This window comes from Sesamum indicum, linkage group LG4 (genome assembly GCF_026168435.1).
Source record: "Sesamum indicum cultivar Baizhima isolate 11 linkage group LG4, ASM2616843v1, whole genome shotgun sequence".
In the NCBI taxonomy this organism is placed as follows: Eukaryota; Viridiplantae; Streptophyta; class Magnoliopsida; order Lamiales; family Pedaliaceae; genus Sesamum; species Sesamum indicum.
In genome coordinates, this window is record NC_142660.1 from 9,546,081 (window position 1) to 9,564,102 (window position 18,022).

The 18,022-nt window shown below is 33.8% G+C and overlaps 1 protein-coding gene and 1 pseudogene across 1 annotated transcript; one reads left to right on the forward strand and one right to left on the reverse strand.

Annotated features, from left to right (window-relative positions):
• Positions 1-5,214: 5,214 nt before the first annotated feature.
• LOC148788429 (STOREKEEPER protein-like) lies at positions 5,215-8,416 on the reverse strand. Its single transcript, XM_088879899.1, has 2 exons — positions 7,246-8,416; positions 5,215-5,445 (listed from the first exon to the last, which is right to left on the reverse strand). The coding sequence occupies exon 1, from the start codon at positions 7,971-7,973 to the stop codon at positions 7,287-7,289; it is 687 nt and encodes a 228-aa protein (XP_088736025.1). The 5' UTR covers positions 7,974-8,416; the 3' UTR covers positions 5,215-5,445; positions 7,246-7,286.
• A 5,179-nt stretch (positions 8,417-13,595) lies between these two features.
• On the forward strand, positions 13,596-14,342 carry LOC148788430 (dirigent protein 4 pseudogene; annotated as a pseudogene).
• Positions 14,343-18,022: the final 3,680 nt, after the last annotated feature.

Consider the following 18,022-nt stretch of genomic DNA (forward strand, 5'->3'; position numbering starts at 1 on the left):
TTATTAAAAATTGTAATAATTTTTGGTAATTTTAAAAATATTTAATTTTTTTTTAAAATTTAACAATTTTCTGTAATTTTCATGATTTTCTATTTTTTTAAAAAAATTTGGTGATTTTTGAAAAAGTTTTGTAAAAAAATTACTTTTATGTAATTTCTGCAATTATAGAAATACATATCACATTGAAATTAATTATAATCTATTTTTTTCTGAAATTGTAATATTTTTCTTTAAGTCTTGTGTAATTTGTGTAATGTTTCAAAATTAATTGTATAGTTGAGTAATTTATGAAATTATTATGTAAATTTATGCAATTCTTGTGTGTATTGTATCATATTGCAAAATTTTTTTGTGAAACTTGTTGTAGAGATGTGCAATTTATTGTATAATTAGGCTTATTGATGTAATATTATTTTTTACATGACATTAGCCCAATATTCCCAATAACATAATTTTTACATCATAATATAAATAATCACAAAATTTGACCAATATATAATTTCAATAATAACATTATTTAAATAATAATGTAAAAATAATCACAAAAATTAGACCATTATTCCCAATTATAACATTTTTATATCATAATGTAAATAATCACAAAAATAGACCAATATACAAATCCTAATAATAACATTATTTAAATAAGAATATAAATAATCACAAAAAATAAACCAATATTCTCAATAATAATATTTTTACATAATAATATCAATAATCCCAAAAACTAAACCAATATTCGCAATAATATTATTTACATAACAATGTCAATAATCACAAAAATTAGGCTAATATTCCCAATATTAACATTATTTACCTAACAATGTCAATAATCACAAAATTAGAAAATATTCCCAATAATAAAAACTTTACATAATAATGTCAATAATCACAAAAATTTGACCAATATTCGCAATAATAATATTATATACATAACAATGTCAATAATCACAAAAATTAAGCTAATATTTAATATTCCCAATATTAACATTATTTACTTAACAATGTCAATAATCACAAAATTAGAAAATATGACCAATAATAATATTTTTATATAATAATGTCAATAATAACAAAATTGAGCAATAATCCCAATAATAATATTATTTATAAAATAATGTCAACAATAATAAAATTAAGGTAATATTTCAAGTTAAAATACAATAATAGAATCATTAGAACTAGAACAAATTGAGGACAATATTTTCAATAATTAATAATTATTTAAAAATATTTAATTCCTTTGTAACACTCGTACAAACACATCATGCATGCCTTTAAGCTTGTTTAGCCCATCAAGTGTATTTTGCTTGTAGAACTAGTTAGGTTTATCCATCTTCATCTGTCAACTAAAGACAATGTTGATAGAGAAAAAAATAGATAAACATAAGTTGTACTATAATGAAAAGTCCATGTGATAGACTAAACAAGCTTAAAGTAATGCTTGACCGTTTGTATATGTGCACAAGAGAATTACGTTTTTAAATAATTAATGAGTACAATAATCATAACTTCATGATAGTATTTTCGATGTGTAAGAATTAGTATATTATTTTTTATTTACATATTAATATCAATAATCGCAAAAATTTAGACTAATACTTCTCAATAATTTGTTTAGATCATGCCTAGTGGTACGCCTCGGTGCCACGTGGTCGAGGACATGGTCGTGGTAGTGGCCGCGGTCGTGGCCCGCCACTTCCAGTAGCACCATCAGATGCTTAGGTTAGGGAAGCAGTCCTTCGACCACCCCCACCACCTGACACGACCACACCGTCCTCAGCCTCTCAAACTTCAGATGATGTTGGACAATACAGCAATCTGCAACGGTAGCTGATAACACAATACAACAGTCTGCCACACCAGTGGCTGCTCCACCACCACCACCACCAGCAGGCCCCCCCTCATCAGCGCGCTAATACATCAGCCTCGATGACGCAAGGTAGATTTATTTATCAAATTCTTTTAGTATTATTTTATCTTGAAAATATCTAATTAACATGTCCTTTCACGTCTGACCACCGCTTCCATGAGCACATCGATGCAGTCATTTGGGGACACTTTCTCCACCCATGGCCATATCTGAGGCAGGTGCTGCTAGAGCACTAAAATTTCTGGTTCGAGAGTATGAAGGTAATCAAATTTAAATTTGATTTGGTATTATCTAATAATCTAAATTGTTTAACAAATTTTACTAATGTTTTATTTAATTTTATTATTGTAGATGACCTACTAGTGAGACTGTGATAACGAGTCCATATTCCAAGTCTTACATACATGGGCCGAAATGTATATCCGAAATACATTTTCCGTCGCCAGGTCCAGCCTGGTCAAGCCACTCTGGTTGGCCAACGAGGTCTGGCTCCAGCTCCAGGCGTACTGGGCCAACAAGGACTTCCAGTAGGAGTCCACGAAGAATAAGGTGAATAGGAGGGAGGGGACGTTGATAAGTAAATAATATTATTTTATAAATAAGATGCTAACTATTTTTTCTTCTACAGAAGGCGGAGTTCGGTCGGCCGCCCAAGTAGATATAGTTATTTGAAAGGTGCTATAAGGAAAAAAAAAGGAGGATGACGGCTAGAGCAGACCGAGGGAAGTGGAGGTGGCGGCAAGTAGATTATTAATATTATTTTTTAAAAAAAAATAATTTTTGGTTAAAGAACTAATAATTTTGTTTGTTTTGCTGGAGACATTTCAGATGTTGATGGAGGATTGTCAGCCTCAGGCCACGGTTGAGGACCATGATGCCCCGGCCGAATTGGAGGCTTTGGTGGCAGTGATAGAGCAGCAGATGTGGCTGGCTACAGTCGGGACAAGAACAAGGGCCAAGTATTTAGCTTTGGTTTTGAGGGCCACGTCTACAGCCGGACCTTCACATCACCATCGCCACCCCTGCCGACACGCCATTGCCACCACCACCGCCAAACCCGGCTATGAAGGACCGCATCGGCCGTCTCGAGACGATGATGGCAATGATGAGGGAGATGCGGGCCTCCTCCTCGACCGCAGCACCACTTCCGACACAACCCCCGGCCTCAAACTAGGACGATATGGATGTCACTAACTACGTAATTAGGTAATTTTTCATATTAATAAAATATTTTTCCTTGATTGTTCATGTTTCATAATGTTTATTACATTCCATTATTTCATATTTATTAAATTAATTAAATTCATAAATATAATTAGTTAAAAAAGTATTAAATTAATTTAATTGTATATTCAAATTTATTAAAATATAAATTTGTTTATTTATTAAAATTTTTATTAAATATATGAATAAATTATAAAATATAAATAAATTAAAAAATTTGAAATGACTTTAGTAATAGTAAGAAAATATTACAAATCTAAGTAAATGACCATTCCAAATACCATTACTAAAACAGTTCTAAACACGTGTTCCTACCTGCATTGACTATTCCAAATACCATTGCTATAACCATTTCAAACAAGTATTCCTAAATAGTGGTTGACCATTCTTAATACCATTGCCACTTTAGTTTTAAGTATGTGTTCCAAACTAAGACAGACTGTTCCTAATACCAATATTAAAATAATTTTATATACGTGCTTCTAAATAAGACTGACCGTTCCTAAAACCGTTACAGAAGACTGTTCCAAACAAAAATATACTTGTGCCTAAAACTATTGTAAAGATCGACAAAAAAATCATTCAAAGATCGTTCCTATATTTATCACCAATACAAAAAAAACAAAAAATAATTTTAAAATTCAAGCACGAGGATTCCAAAAATCATTGCAAAAGTAACCCAACAGAAATACACTAAGTGTTCCAAATTTCGTCAAAACCGTTCCAATTAAAAAAATAATTTTTTTGATAAATTTAATACTAGGAACGATTTTTCATATAATGTTACGGAGCCCGTCCCAAATAGGAATGGTCTTGCATGAACTATTCCTAAGTATTTGTAACACCATTTATAAGGATGGATGTCCAACCGTCCCAAAATCGTTCCAAAAATCGCTCCCAATTAGTTTGGTATCTTGAAAACCATTCCAGATACAAAAGAAAAAAAAAATTGTTCCTAAACCCGCCCCCAAATTCCGCCTTTTTTTTTTCTAGTGTAATGAAGTTTTGTTTAAGGAATTTTTAGTCTTTTTTAAAAATTTATTTATTTTTTTGCCAGATAAATGAAGGGTGTCGTTGTATTGCAGATTTTTTTTTGCAAGCATTTTAATGTTTTACAAACCTCAAGGAGGATAATGTAATTTCCTACCTAACAAGGATGTATTTGTAATTATACTAAATCTCAGAAGGTGTGGATTTACTTCACCCTAATATATAAGATAATCCCTGCAATGGACAAAAAATAGCTAGGTTAGCAAAGAAAAAATAAAATATTACATTTAAGTAAAAAATATGTGATATCATAACATTTAACTCCCTTAATATTTTAAAATATTACAATTTGGTCCAAAGGGCATTTTTGTCTCAAAATTGGTCAAATAATAGTCAAACATTTTATTAGGGATATTTTGGGTATAATATGTGATAAATTCACCGAAAACCTATCGGTGGAGTTAAATGTTAGATGGGACAAACCTCAAGGAGGGTAAATATAATTTTTGATTTAATAGAAATGTATTTGTAATTATGTCAAACTTAAGGGACTGTTGATGTAATTTACCCTTATTTTTTTTATTTATCACAAGTGTGCAGCTTATTTTATTGCAGAGACATTTTTTTTTATCTTTCATAACTGGGCAGCTTATCTTTTTGCAAAATTTAGTGGAAAAACTTGTCATTTTATCGTGAGATGCATTCAAATTGTGGCATAATAGGATATAATTCCCTTCAAAGAGTCTAGTGAGTTTCAAACCATGAAACCACCTTTGACCTTTCAAAAGTGGGTTTTCATCCCTCACATAACAGTTTAAACAGGGTTAGGACTAAAAGTGCAAAAGTTTTTCTTTCTGGGGGATCAATATTGTTGAGCCCGTAATGTGTGGGACCAAAATTACAACAATATCTATCTAGTGGGACCAAAATTGCAATTTTCCCCCCATTTATTCTCTTTATCTCTGACAGAAACAAAAAAAGAAGCAAAAAAGAGTTGCAATTCAATCAAAAGTGCCAACTTAATTGATATTTAGAATTATAATTTATACAAAAGTTGTTAACATTCACACGTTTCTTAATTTGTCATCTATCCAAACAGAGCACATCATGTACAAAAAATCCACAACATTTGCAATGTGGCAAAACAAATCATCAAACAAGTATCTTTCTCGCTTTACAAAAAGGCAACATATTCATGTTGGCTAGTCATGATAAAAATTCACATCCTACACAAAAACAAGTGCCCTGTTTTGTCTACTTCTTTCTCTTCCCCTTATCCTTGAGTTGTTCAGATTGCATTGCAGTGTTCAAGTTTGACAATGTGACATTGTTTACCATCCTTCATAATGGTTGGTCCACTTGAATAAGGCACAAAAAGAACATGTAAATGCTAAAGGGTTAGATACAAAATAGAAATTGCATATGATACATAACCACTTGAAAAATGCTTACTTGTTATTAGATACAAAACCTGGAGGATGGCCAAGCATAGGTGGTGGTGGTGCATGTGTAGGACCACTAGGTGATTTTTTAGAATTGACGTTATGAAAACATCAAATTGAAACATTAATTGAAACAACAAATTGATGTCAAATTCCCATAGATCCTTTTATGGAAGGATACGTTGCCATCTAACAGCTAAGAACTACTAAGACTACAGAGGAAATCTCTATTTGCTCAGCTATGGTTAAAGTTAGCTTTTTTTAAGTCTGAAACTCATGGAGCTTATTTCTTCAATTTCTCGATCAAACATTAATTAAGTATTCGTTTTTCAATACAACCTAGTAAAATATAGCTATTATAAGAAATCTCCATTATGTCAGAACAGGTTCATCCATTTTAAAGAGTGGATTATTTGGATAGCATAGGTCATTTATAAAAAGATTTAGCTGAGCTTTGGGATCACCAAATTTTCATTAATACAAGCTGGATTTTGCATGCTTGTAAAGCAGTCATGCCCAAGTTCAGTTCTTAATTGGCTAATTAGACATTCAAAAGGAATCAAAAACTTGATGTAATAATAGACAACAATGTCTTGAAATATCTATTTGTCTATGTATCAGAAAACAGAAAAAAATCGCACTTGTTTTTTTTTGTTCATCTAATACTGCCTTTTTCCTAAGTCAAATACGGCTTCTCCGAAGAACATATTCTCTAATTTGTACGCTGTCTTTCTTTTTCACTTTTTCGTTAGAACAGTTGATTGGCTAATGCATCTGATTCTCTGAAAATATGTTTCTGGGATGTAACTGTTTCATTCTTTAACTTCTTGTTCCCCTGCCCTTCTCTTTATTTTTCTTATTTACTTACACTATTTTTCTTCATTCTCTTTGGGCCAGCAGCAGCAGCAAGATGGGATTTATAGTAAGGATGTCGGGACCATCAAATTACCGCAAGAGTAATCATTCAAGACTAGAGAGTTCCAATGCCATATTTCATGATTAGAATGCAAACATCTTAATGTACTTCTCCTGTGTTCTGCTTGTAACCTGCTTGCATTCGCATCCTAATAATATTGTCATGAAATCCATTCTCCAAATCCTTACTTCAAATCCAAATCTCTGTCCAAATACACCCTTAATGATTTTAGCCAACAGGAAAAAGAGAACCGGCCATATGTTTGTGGCTTATGCAACAACAAACTAAAATTTTTGTCCAACCATTTAACCTTTTACTGTCTCTGAAATATTAGATTGGAATCTTATCTGAACTAATAAGCCAAAGGTAGTTTGGTAAACCTGGGATCATAATCTAGTATGACTGAAGCATTAGCCCTTTCTCCATCCTTGGGAACTCGTTAAGAATTCTTTATGACATTCTTAGCCATAGTATTTGTGCATTCTAAGTGCAGCTGCTGCTGCCTATGAGGCAAATATTTTATCTGCTTCCTAACTTGTGACTTGATTCTCTTTTATTAGTTATGACATGAAGACTTCATTGTGCAAACAGGCAAGTGCACCTAATTTATGTAATAATCTGAAGACCTGCTTTAAAATTTCGAAGACAAGAACTCTGTCAAAGACATAAAAAGGACTCCATCAAATCTAATTTTCCACAAAAACAGACATCAACTCAACAAAACAGCATATATAACTGATATCAACATTCAGAAACAACTAAAAACTAACACTAAGATGGACAGCAACAGTATATTAAACCTGTTCAAAAGCCAAAAAGTCTCTTAAATCCTTCATTTGCTTCAGAGTAGATTGTGCAAGTCCCTCCTAATCAAATCAATCCTTTTAAGCTCCAGGCTAAGCTCTGCAGCTTTCACATCCCTCCACTTCTCTTCCAGCTCCTGTAACTTCTCTCTGCCAATCAAAAGGAATTTCTCCTTGATGAAGTTGGGATATCCATTTTCATTCAAAGACAATGCCATGAGTGGGTACGCAGAAGCAAACTCCTCTTTGTCAATCTTCCCCGTTTTTTTTTGGTTCTTCATTATCTCTTTGTCTGCATCATGCTCTTTCCCAGCCCGTTTTCTCTTCTTTTGGAATCTGCTTCTGTCTCCCTTTTGTGGTGTCTCCTTTTCTTTTTCAGCATGTTTGTCCCCAGCTTCGCATTTATCTTCTCCCCACAGTGTCTTCGACACATCAAACACAGCGGATTCATGGGCGTCCAACAAATCAAGCCAGTCCCCATTGGCGCGAGCTTTTTTAAAATTGTTCTCAAACTTGCCCTTGAGCCTACGAATCTCCTCAGACACCTGAGTTCTGGTAAACTGATGCTGGAGATTGTCCTTGATGAAGTTGTAAAACTCGGTCCACTTGTTGTTCCTCCCGTCAGCCCAGAAAACGGCGAGGCCTTTAAGCAGAGCGATTTCATCCTCTTCGGAGAATATCTTAGAGAAAGGGGTGTTCTTCACGCTAGGTTTTGCGGCAGGCATGATGATGAAATTGGACGAAGACGAAGATGGGGAAGAGAACTCCGACTCCTCTTTTCCAGATACGGGTCCTTCTTCTTCACGCGGTGGATTCAACTTGGTCTTCTTCGGAGGCACTGCTGCTGTGCTCTCCTCTTCTTCGCTTTTGGAGTCTGAGTCAGAATCGGTTTCTTCGTCTGCCTCGTGAGTAGTTTGTTGCTTATCTTCTTCGTCTTCTCATTCTCCATCTCCACTGAAACTCAGACGCTGGGGCCTCATTTTCAGAAGAGAAGTGAGAGGAGTGGAGTAGTGGGGAGAGCTTTGTACTTCGATTCGTGCGATTGAGCGACAGAAGAAGGGACGGGTGGAAGGCGAGGGGTTGAGGAGAAGCAGAAGAGGCCAGCAAGGCAGCAAGAAACTGCTCAGTTCCCAACAAACTTTTTCCCTCCTGGGCGCGGGCCTGGCCGTGTGAGCACTGTGCGCCAACAACAACAGTTCATGCTGCGATTTTCTTTCTTTTTTGTGTTTAATTTAAAATAGTAAAATAAAGCATAAACCCTGAAAAATTTTAAATTTTTCACATGCTTTAAACATCCATAAATGCAAAAAATGAACGAGCCATTTTCATCATATAACCAATAAACGAAAAGCGATAGAGACATGCTTCAAAAGCCGTAAAAAGCACGTTAACACATAACCATCGGCCCCTACATCGAACAGGTCTCTGATACCACTTGAAGGGATCTGTGGTATGGCCTGGGAAAGCTCTTGCGGGATTGACAAATAAAACGCATAATAACAAAATTTTAAATGCAAAATTTATACGAATCCAAGGGGTGTACCCTTGGAGTTTTCAGGCGTTCAATTAATTATTGTTCAATGGACTTTTATTAGGCTTAATTTAATTTGATTAAATAAAAGCCCGGTCCATACTTGAAGTACAACCCCATTTGAGGGTAGTTGGAGCAAGTTAAGAAGGAGTTAAAACTTCTCACCATGATCAAGATAATGGAGTGGTTATTTCATCATGGTTGAATGTTATATGCATGTATGTATAGATTGTCTTGGTGGCAAACTTGGTGGTTATTGAATTTTGAATTCAATTGTATGTAATATACAAAACTACACACATATCTGCATAACCAACACCTAAGTCATGAAAATTTGCTCTCTTTTCTCTTCAAAAATTTCTCCATTTTTTTGTATATTGAATTGGATTCAATTTAGAACATAAGACATTCCAAAACCATTAATCAATAGTGTTATTTTGGAGTTGTTTTTCTTCTTGTTCTTTGTGCTATCTAGCAATAGAAAAAGAACTATATCTAATTCTTAGTATGGTTTGGACAAATTAGAGGGGTTCTAATTTGGATCCTAAAGTGAACGGGAGAACGTAAATGAAACAACGCACGTTGTTGTTCAACTATAAAAACAAAAGGTAAAGTTCCATGTTTTGTTTCTACGCTTTTTGTTTCATCCTATAGCCACTTGCCTAGTATGTTCATTTGTTCATTATTATGCTTTTGACAAACACCAAACCCGGGAATTTCAAAGGGAAAACCATTTTGATTTATTGTTAATAATTTTTTCATTTCACGACGGGTCATACCGATTCTTTCAGTGGTATTAGAGCCCGATTCGGTGTTGTGATTTTAGGATTAACAAGTTATTATGAATTGAGCATGAACAACTTGTTTAATATGCTTTTGGAAAGCATGTTTTATGATTTTGTAGCATGATTATATGTTTAGAAAATATGTATTATTTTTGCTTTTAAATTATGAATATCTATGCATTTTTTGAAAATTGAATTTATGAATGATTTTATTTCAGTTTTTAATTGTATAAATTCAAAAAAGAATTAAAAAATGGAGTTGTATGGCAGTGGCATGCGCGCGCCCGCTAGCGTGCGTGCCGGTTGGGTAGTGCGCGGGCAGCAGCAGATGGCCGTTTGCTATCCAAACCGCTAGGCCTTTTGGTGTCGTTTTTCCCAAAAATTGAATTTTCATGTTTTCTGCAATTTTTCTGAAATTATTTGTTCTAACTAATTTTAATTTTGGTTAAATTAAATTTTTTTAAAATTAAATTGTGCCTTAAATTAATTTGAAAATGATTTTCAAGCAAACAAAAAAAATATAAATTGGATGTTGATTGATATTCATTTTTTAATTGCGTTATTAGTACTTTATTTTCTGCATTTAACTATGTTTTTAGTGTTAGATATTGGATATCTATTGTCAAATACATGGATTGTATTCATTTGTATAACATGTTTATATTTGATATAAATGTGTTAATTATTGTTTATTGGATAAACAATGGGGATGATCACGGAGCCCATTGGCCGAATGCATGGTTTAATATTATGTTGGGTGAGGCCTGCGTGCCTTTTTGTTTTAATTCCTTTTTTCACTTTTTGCCCTTGAAATAATAAGGCTTGCTTTTTTTCTCCTTTTGTACTCCCCCGACTTTTGATTGGGTTTCCAATTTCAGTTATAATGAGTTTAGTTAGGAATGTGGGGTTTATTTATTTTGAATAAATATAAGCTTCCAAAGAGATGAAGGCCTAGGCCTATTGGACGGTGCTCGGCGGAACTCACGACGGAAGAAGAACAAAGAGGAAGGCCCATTAGAATGATAATGGGTTACTATTTTGTAATAGTCAGGGTCATACGCTAGATGGACTATAGACTCACTACGGGCTCAGTGGGTCAAAATGTGGCTTGTGATCATCCAACAGGGCCGTGCTAGGCTTGTTTCTGCATGTGGTGTGTATTTTAATATTTGGAGTATGATGTGTTTGGAATGTATCTGTTTATACTCAATGATTAAAATTGATGCGTGCAAGATCTTATAATGATGAGGTCTCTGTTATAGCAAAACTTAACTCTCACTTGGATGGTCCAAGTTAAATATTAGGGCCATAATGGATTGAAATTCAAATGATTTGATTAAATCCAAGCCTTCCATCCACAACAATATGGTGTGGATGCTTCTTTCACTCATTCGTGGTCTCACGAGTCGTGGCACATTTGGAATGAAAAGAAAGCTACACTATTGTTGTGAACTAATGGAATATACTCCTATTTTCCTGTCTCACGAGTCGTGGGGGGCGGCAGATGAGATATTCGTTTGGTTGATGGGTCGGGCCTAACGCTAAGTAGCGTGATTTGCTTGGAATCCTTGAGATCACGTGAAGACGTGAGGCAAAATAACTTGGGGATCTCATTGGATGAGAATGATATAGGTTACCTCCTACAAAGCCTTTTCCTGTGTGAATCGTAAAAGAGGGACATGGAGAATTGCATTTGTGGTTTTGACGGCCCGATTAACCCATGCAGTTCAACACTGTAAGATGACAGTTACATCAAGATAATACTAACATTTATGAATATATAAATTTATTGTGTACTGTGTATACATCAATGTCAAAATTTTTTTTTAATTTTTTTAATGTATTTAAATTATATTGTTCTACTACAATGATATGTTTCCACAGCATTAATTATTTAGAGTAATCTTTGTAACATCTACACAAAACTATGTCGTATCCATAGTTTGTATTACCCTTTGTAACGATTTTTTACACGGCTACCATACAGTACATTATTTATATCAACATTTTTAACGGCTTTTTACATGGCTATATTATTGTAATTCCTTTTGTAATGATCTTTTAATTTTTGTATCTCTCTTAGTAACGATTTTTATAACGGCCTTGGCCGTTCCACTCCTCTTTTTCTTCTTATCGATTTTTTTCTCTCTCTCTTTGTCTGCAAATTCCCCAGCCCCCCTGGCCTACCTCCGCCCTCCGCCTGCCACCTCCAACCATCAGGTAAATTACAAGGGCCTCTCCTGAGATTTGACATAATTACAAACACCCTCTCATTGTTTGGCAAATTATAGATACCCCCTGATGTTTGTGAATTGACGTAATTTCTGGATGGAGGTATGAAATTATTAATTCTGCCCTTATTGTATTTTTTTAAAAAAATAAAAATAAAAATTCATAAAAAGAATCAGACAAAGTGGATGAAAAATTTTGAAATATTATAAAAAAAAATCATCCACTTAATCCATAAAACAATTTTTTTTAAAAAAAAATAAATAAAATTACAATTCTTAATCCATATGGACGTTTTGGTTGGTTCACTATAAAAATAGACATATTTAATGAATTGGACTAATTGTTAGACGCTTCTTAAATTATGGGCTCTTTATATTTTTTGAAATAATGAGAACATATTCATACTTATGTCAAACTTTAAAAGATTGTTGTAACTTACTCTTAATATTGTATCAAATAGTAATTTTTTTCCTTAGTAACAAAACAGGGAAGAATCATTATCATTAATTTGACCAAAAATCTCCTATGTTTTTTCTAAAATGAATTTTTGTAGATTTCGGCTGTCCGAATAATGATTCGTCAAAATCTAGTTAAGAAATGGAAATCAAAATGAATCATTATCCTTTTGGAACATTAAACACATTCTGGCTTGGCATTTTTGTACAGCTTTATTTGCAGGTGCTGTGCGATCCACGACGTGGTGGGATAATAAAAATCCTTTTTGACTCGCCATAATTTTTTTTCGACACCTGTTCGGGTATTTTGTTGTAAGAGAGTAGTACTCCATGTTTATTGTTGCTCTATTTGTAAGGGAGTAGTACTCCTTGTTTTTGGCTTTACTAGAAATTCTAGGGAGGTAGCTCTCCCCGCTGTAATTATTTTGTGAATTTTAATATAGAAGGACTGGGGACTCCGAAAAGCTCCCCCACCTCTAGGTAGTTTTTGTTAAAAAAAAAAAAATGGAAATCAAAAGAGTACAATCTCCTAATTTTTTTAATTTATTTGAATATTTGTTTAATTTACTTTAATGTTTGTTGTTATTTTTGTTGATAAATGTGTTAAATTTTACAAAAAAAATTAAAAAAATTACATTTCATTACATTTAAAAAAGTTTATGTAAATTTATTAAATTTCAGAAATTTTGGAAGGTTTTCTGAAATTTTTTTCGAATTTCTGAAAATTTAAATAATTTTTTCCAAGTTTTTAAAATAACTAAAATTATTTTTAAATTCTATAAAATAAGATTTTTTTTAAATTTCTGAAAAGTTTTTAAATTTCTGCAATTTTTAAAAATTTTGGAAATGTTTTAAAATTACTGAAATTTTTTAAATTCTATAATTTAAAAATAAAATCCAGATTTTTTAAAATTTCTGAAATATTTTTGAATTTCTATAATTTTATTAAAATTTCAGAAATCTTTGAAGCTTTTCTAAAATTTTTCTGAATTTCTGAAAATTTAAATAACTTTTTCCAATTTTTTAAAATAACTGAATTTTTTTTAAATTCTATAATTTTATAAAAAAAAAAGAAATTTTTTATATTTTAGAATCTTTTTTGAATTTCTGAAATTTTTTAAAATTACTGAATTTTTTTTTAAAATGTGTAATTTTAAAAGAAATCCAATTTTTTTAAGATTTCAGAAATATTTTTGAATTTTTGGAATTTTAAAAATATATATGGAATTTTTTAAAATTACAGAATTTCTTTTTAAAATTTGTAATTTTAAAAAGATTGTATATATGTTCTATGTATTAAATTGATTGTATATATGTTGTATGTTTTATGAATAAATTGGTTATAAGACAAAATTTTAATTATAGGAAAAAATAACCTTAAAAAAAAACTTAAAAGAAACTGCTTGATAAAAGCAGAGAAATGGAGAAGGTTGTACTCGTGGCATGGATATTAGTACTTAGCGTATGGACTACACCGGTTCTCTCCAAATACTACTCCGAAAGCCGGCCGTATGAGTCAGTTCAGGAAAAGAGAACTCATCTTCGCTTCTACGTTCATGACATTCTAAGTGGAAACAAACCAAGTGCAGTGCAGATAGCTGGTCCGAACACCACTAAAAAAGAGGACGGGCCGACACCTTTTGGCTCCACATTCGCCATTAATGATCTACTCACGGAAGGGCCTGAGATAACCTCAAAAGTCATTGGCAATGCACGAGGAATATACGTCTCATCGAGCCAGGACAAGGACTTGACTTTGGTCTTGTATATTGATCTTGGTTTTACAAGTGGGAAGTTTAAAGGGAGTTCACTCAGTGTGTTTTCCAGGAATCCGATAACGGAGAATCATCGGGAACTGGCTGTGGTTGGAGGGAGAGGGCGGTTCAGGCTGGCCAGGGGGTTTGTTTTGGTCAAGACATATTCCTTGAACACCACTAATGGTGATGCTGTTCTTGAGTACACTGTGGAGGTTGTTCATCCTTGAGGGATTAGGTTTTATTGTATAATGCTGGAAGTTCATGGAAACATTTGTCTTCTTTTCTAACTAATCATGAATCAGGTTTTAAAAAAAAAAAAATTGATTGATCGGTTTGTATATGTGCACAATGGGAACTATATATTTTTAAATAATGACAGCCTTCACAACAATAATAAACTTTTTTACCATAATTTTATGCAATTCACAAAATATAGCTTAATGTAATTTTAGGACAAATTTGGACATTAATGCAAATTTTATGACTTTTACGAAATAACATCATTTTATCAATAATCAAATACAATTATGTGCTTTGAATGTTAATATTTTTTAAAATTGTAGATAATGACTATCAGTGCACGGTCTGGAATTGTGTTTTGACCATAGTGAGCAAGTTTGCTAAGGTTTGATGAACATGGGATTTGTATTTAAGAAGAAAAGTTCGTGTAGCTTGACTGAAGTCGTCTACAACAGTAAGAAAGTAACTACATCTAGTTAGAGTGGGTAAGTGATAAGATCCCCGTAGATCAATGTGTATAAGGTCTAGGATATGCTCAGAATGAATGTTGTTGGTGAAGGGGAGTCTGTGTTGCTTGGCCATAGGACAGGCACTGCAATATGTTTGAAAAATTTTTGGTTTCAAACAATCGAAACGATGTTTTGAAATATTACAATCAAATTTAGAAATTAAAAGCAATTAAAGCCACGTTGGAACAAATACATAAAGCAATTACAAATGCTATTTATGACAAGAAATTTAAATCGAAAACTTACAACGAGAATTGTATCGTAAAAATTCTCAGTCAAATTGAAGTCGTTAATTTAACCGAATCGCAAAATTACTGCTTGCCTTGAAGAAAATATACGCCCCGTATCAGAAGTGCATCGGGTTAAACGTAATTTCTCCCAGGATAAGACGGTTACAGTTCTTTCGATTTTAGCACTATACCGAAGAACACCTCGATCAAACACTCAGAAGCTCGTAATCAAAACTTTATAGCTCAAATCTTTAACAAAATATAGAACCCGAAAGAGAGAGAGGGAGAGAAAACTCAAAGTGTGAGTTTGTTGTTTGTGGTGTGGTTGAAGAGACAAGCCTTTATATAGGCTTAAAATATTCAGTAATTAAAAACAAGAATGAAGACAAAATTAATAGCCATGAATCCTCATCCAGAACCGAAAGCTGATTTTGAACAAAAATTGTTGTTTCATCTCATCCAATTGCAATTTGAGGCTGATTTTGAAAAACTGTTTCATTACATTCAATATTGAATTGAATGCTTTTCAAGGCAAATGAAAATGGATGTTGGCAACAGAAATGTATCTTCAATTCTATGGGTTTCCACAAAAAAAAAAAATCCCAACAATCCCCCACAAACTCATAGATTTGAACTCAAGTTTCCATTACTTGCTTTCAACAATGGTACCTTTCGATTTGAACCACTGTCTAAGTTATCTGACGCTAGTTATCACCAGGTCAAATGGAACTAAGCCTTGAATTTAAGCCTGTGAGTGTGATAACGTCTGTCAGTAACAACAAGCCACCAGCTTTGTATTGATCTTTAGGGTTGACACTTAGGCATGTGTCCTGATCCTGTTCATGAATGCTTTCAGGAATAACCCAATTCCTTAGTTGCGGCCAAACAACGACATTCACTTAGTTGGGTGTCTCCAGGGATGCACTGCTAGCATCTCGTCTTATAAAACTTGACCCCATTCAGAGATAAACTCTTACTATACTTGCAGTAGCAGCACCTTCCAAAATTTCAGGGGACGGACTCCAGATACAAAGTATCAATCTGTTTGGTGCTCTGACATACCCTTACGACTTGTTGATACCACATGGAACCTTCTTTGTGGGATCTCCACTCAAAAGGTTGGGTTTCCGTCGTAGATACATCACTCATGGGTTTTTAGTCCCATCCCCAATCTGGACTTATAAACATGTGACAGATTCAATCCTTTCGTCAAAGGATCGGCCAAATTGTCCTTTGTTCCCACAAAGTCAATGCCAATTACTCTGTCTGACACTATGCCCTTATAGACTTCAGTCTAACTTGGATGTGTCGTTTGGTCTTTTGATTGTATTTATGACTCCTCACATTGATATTGTGGTTTGGCTATCACAATGTACAACAATCGGTGGAAGAGGCTGACTTGCAATGGAAAGTTGTGATAACAACCTAAATAGCCATTCTACCTCGGTACCAGGCGTATCTAACGCACATAACTCGATTTCAAACGTAGACCGGGTTACCAAAGTCTATTTTGCAGACTTTCAGGAGACTGCGCCCCCACCTAAGGTAAACACATATCCTGAACACCCATTACTCCCAAAGTTTTTAGCTATCCAGCTAGCATCATTATATCCCTCAAGAACAGCAGGGAATTTTTCATAATGTATAGCCAGTGACACGGTGCCCTTTAGGTACCGTAGTACTCTATCCAAAGCACTCCAATGGGTTTTGTCAAGACAACTAGTGTATCTAGCCAGCTTAGAGATAGAAAAGGATATATCCGGTCTCGTGCCATTTGCCAGATACTGTAAGCTCCCAATAATTTGGGAATACGTTAGCTGTGCAACTGAAACACCACTTTCATTTTTTAATAAAGCTACAGAAGGATCATATGGTGTTTTAGCAATTCTACTGTTTTGATAACCAAATTTCTCAATTATCTTCTCAACATAATGAGATTGAGAAATGGCTATTCCATCAGTCGAACGAGTCAACTTGATGCTAAGAATCACATTAGCCTCACCCATATCCTTCATTTCAAACTTATTTTTCAAAAATAACTTGGTTTCGGTAATAATATTTAGACATGATCCTATTAACAGAATATCATCTACATACAGGTATAGAATTATCATTTTATCTCCTTTAACCATGCAGTATATACATTTATCATTCTCATTTACAGTGAAGCCAAACACAAGAATAATTTTATCAAACTTTTCATGCCACTGTTTAGGTGCTTGTTTAAATCCATATAGAGACTTAACAAGTTTACAAACTTTATGCTCGTTACCATGAGCTACAAAACCCTTAGGCTGATCCATGTAAATTTGTTTCTCAAGTTCACCATATAAGAAGGTTGTTTTCACATCCATCTGATGAATCGGGAGATTATACACCGAAGCAAGTGCTATAAACACCTGAATTTGTAGTCAATCGAGCTACCGGAGAATAGGTATCGAAATAGTTTATTCCCTCCTTTTTTTTAAACCCTTTAGCCACCAATCTAACTTTAAACTTATCTATGGTCCCATCAGGCTTCAGTTTCCTTTTAAAGATCCACTTACCCAATAGTAGTACACCTCGGAGGGAGATCGACTAGCACCCACGTTCCATTGGAAACAATGGAGTCCATCTCACTTTTGGCAGCTTCTTTCCACTGCTTGGCTTCTTCAGAAGCCATAGCATCTTTGAAAGTGATCGGATCATCCTCGATGTCGTAAGTGACAAAGTCACTTTCAAAATTCTTGACAATCCTAGCTCTCTTACTCCGTCTAGGTTCATCTGACTTCTCATGAGTCTGATTAGAACTACTAGGGCTAACCCCTACATTTGACATCTTTTCCACATGTTCAGGAATAGATGTGGAGGCAAGTGAATCATCAGGCGAAATTTGAAGTTACTGCATCACGAAGTTCAACTATTGTGTTGACCTCAATGCTTGGAATTTCTGATTTAATAACCAGAAATATTAGGGTATAACTTGTCTCCACATAGCCCAAGAACACAGCATCAACCATCTTAGGACCCAATTTGTTTCGTTTGTGTTATGGGAC

Bases quoted from the DNA above. Each gene is read 5' to 3' on its own strand.
- LOC148788429 (XM_088879899.1), bottom strand. From the start codon at position 7,973: ATGCCTGCCGCAAAACCTAGCGTGAAGAACACCCCTTTCTCTAAGATA.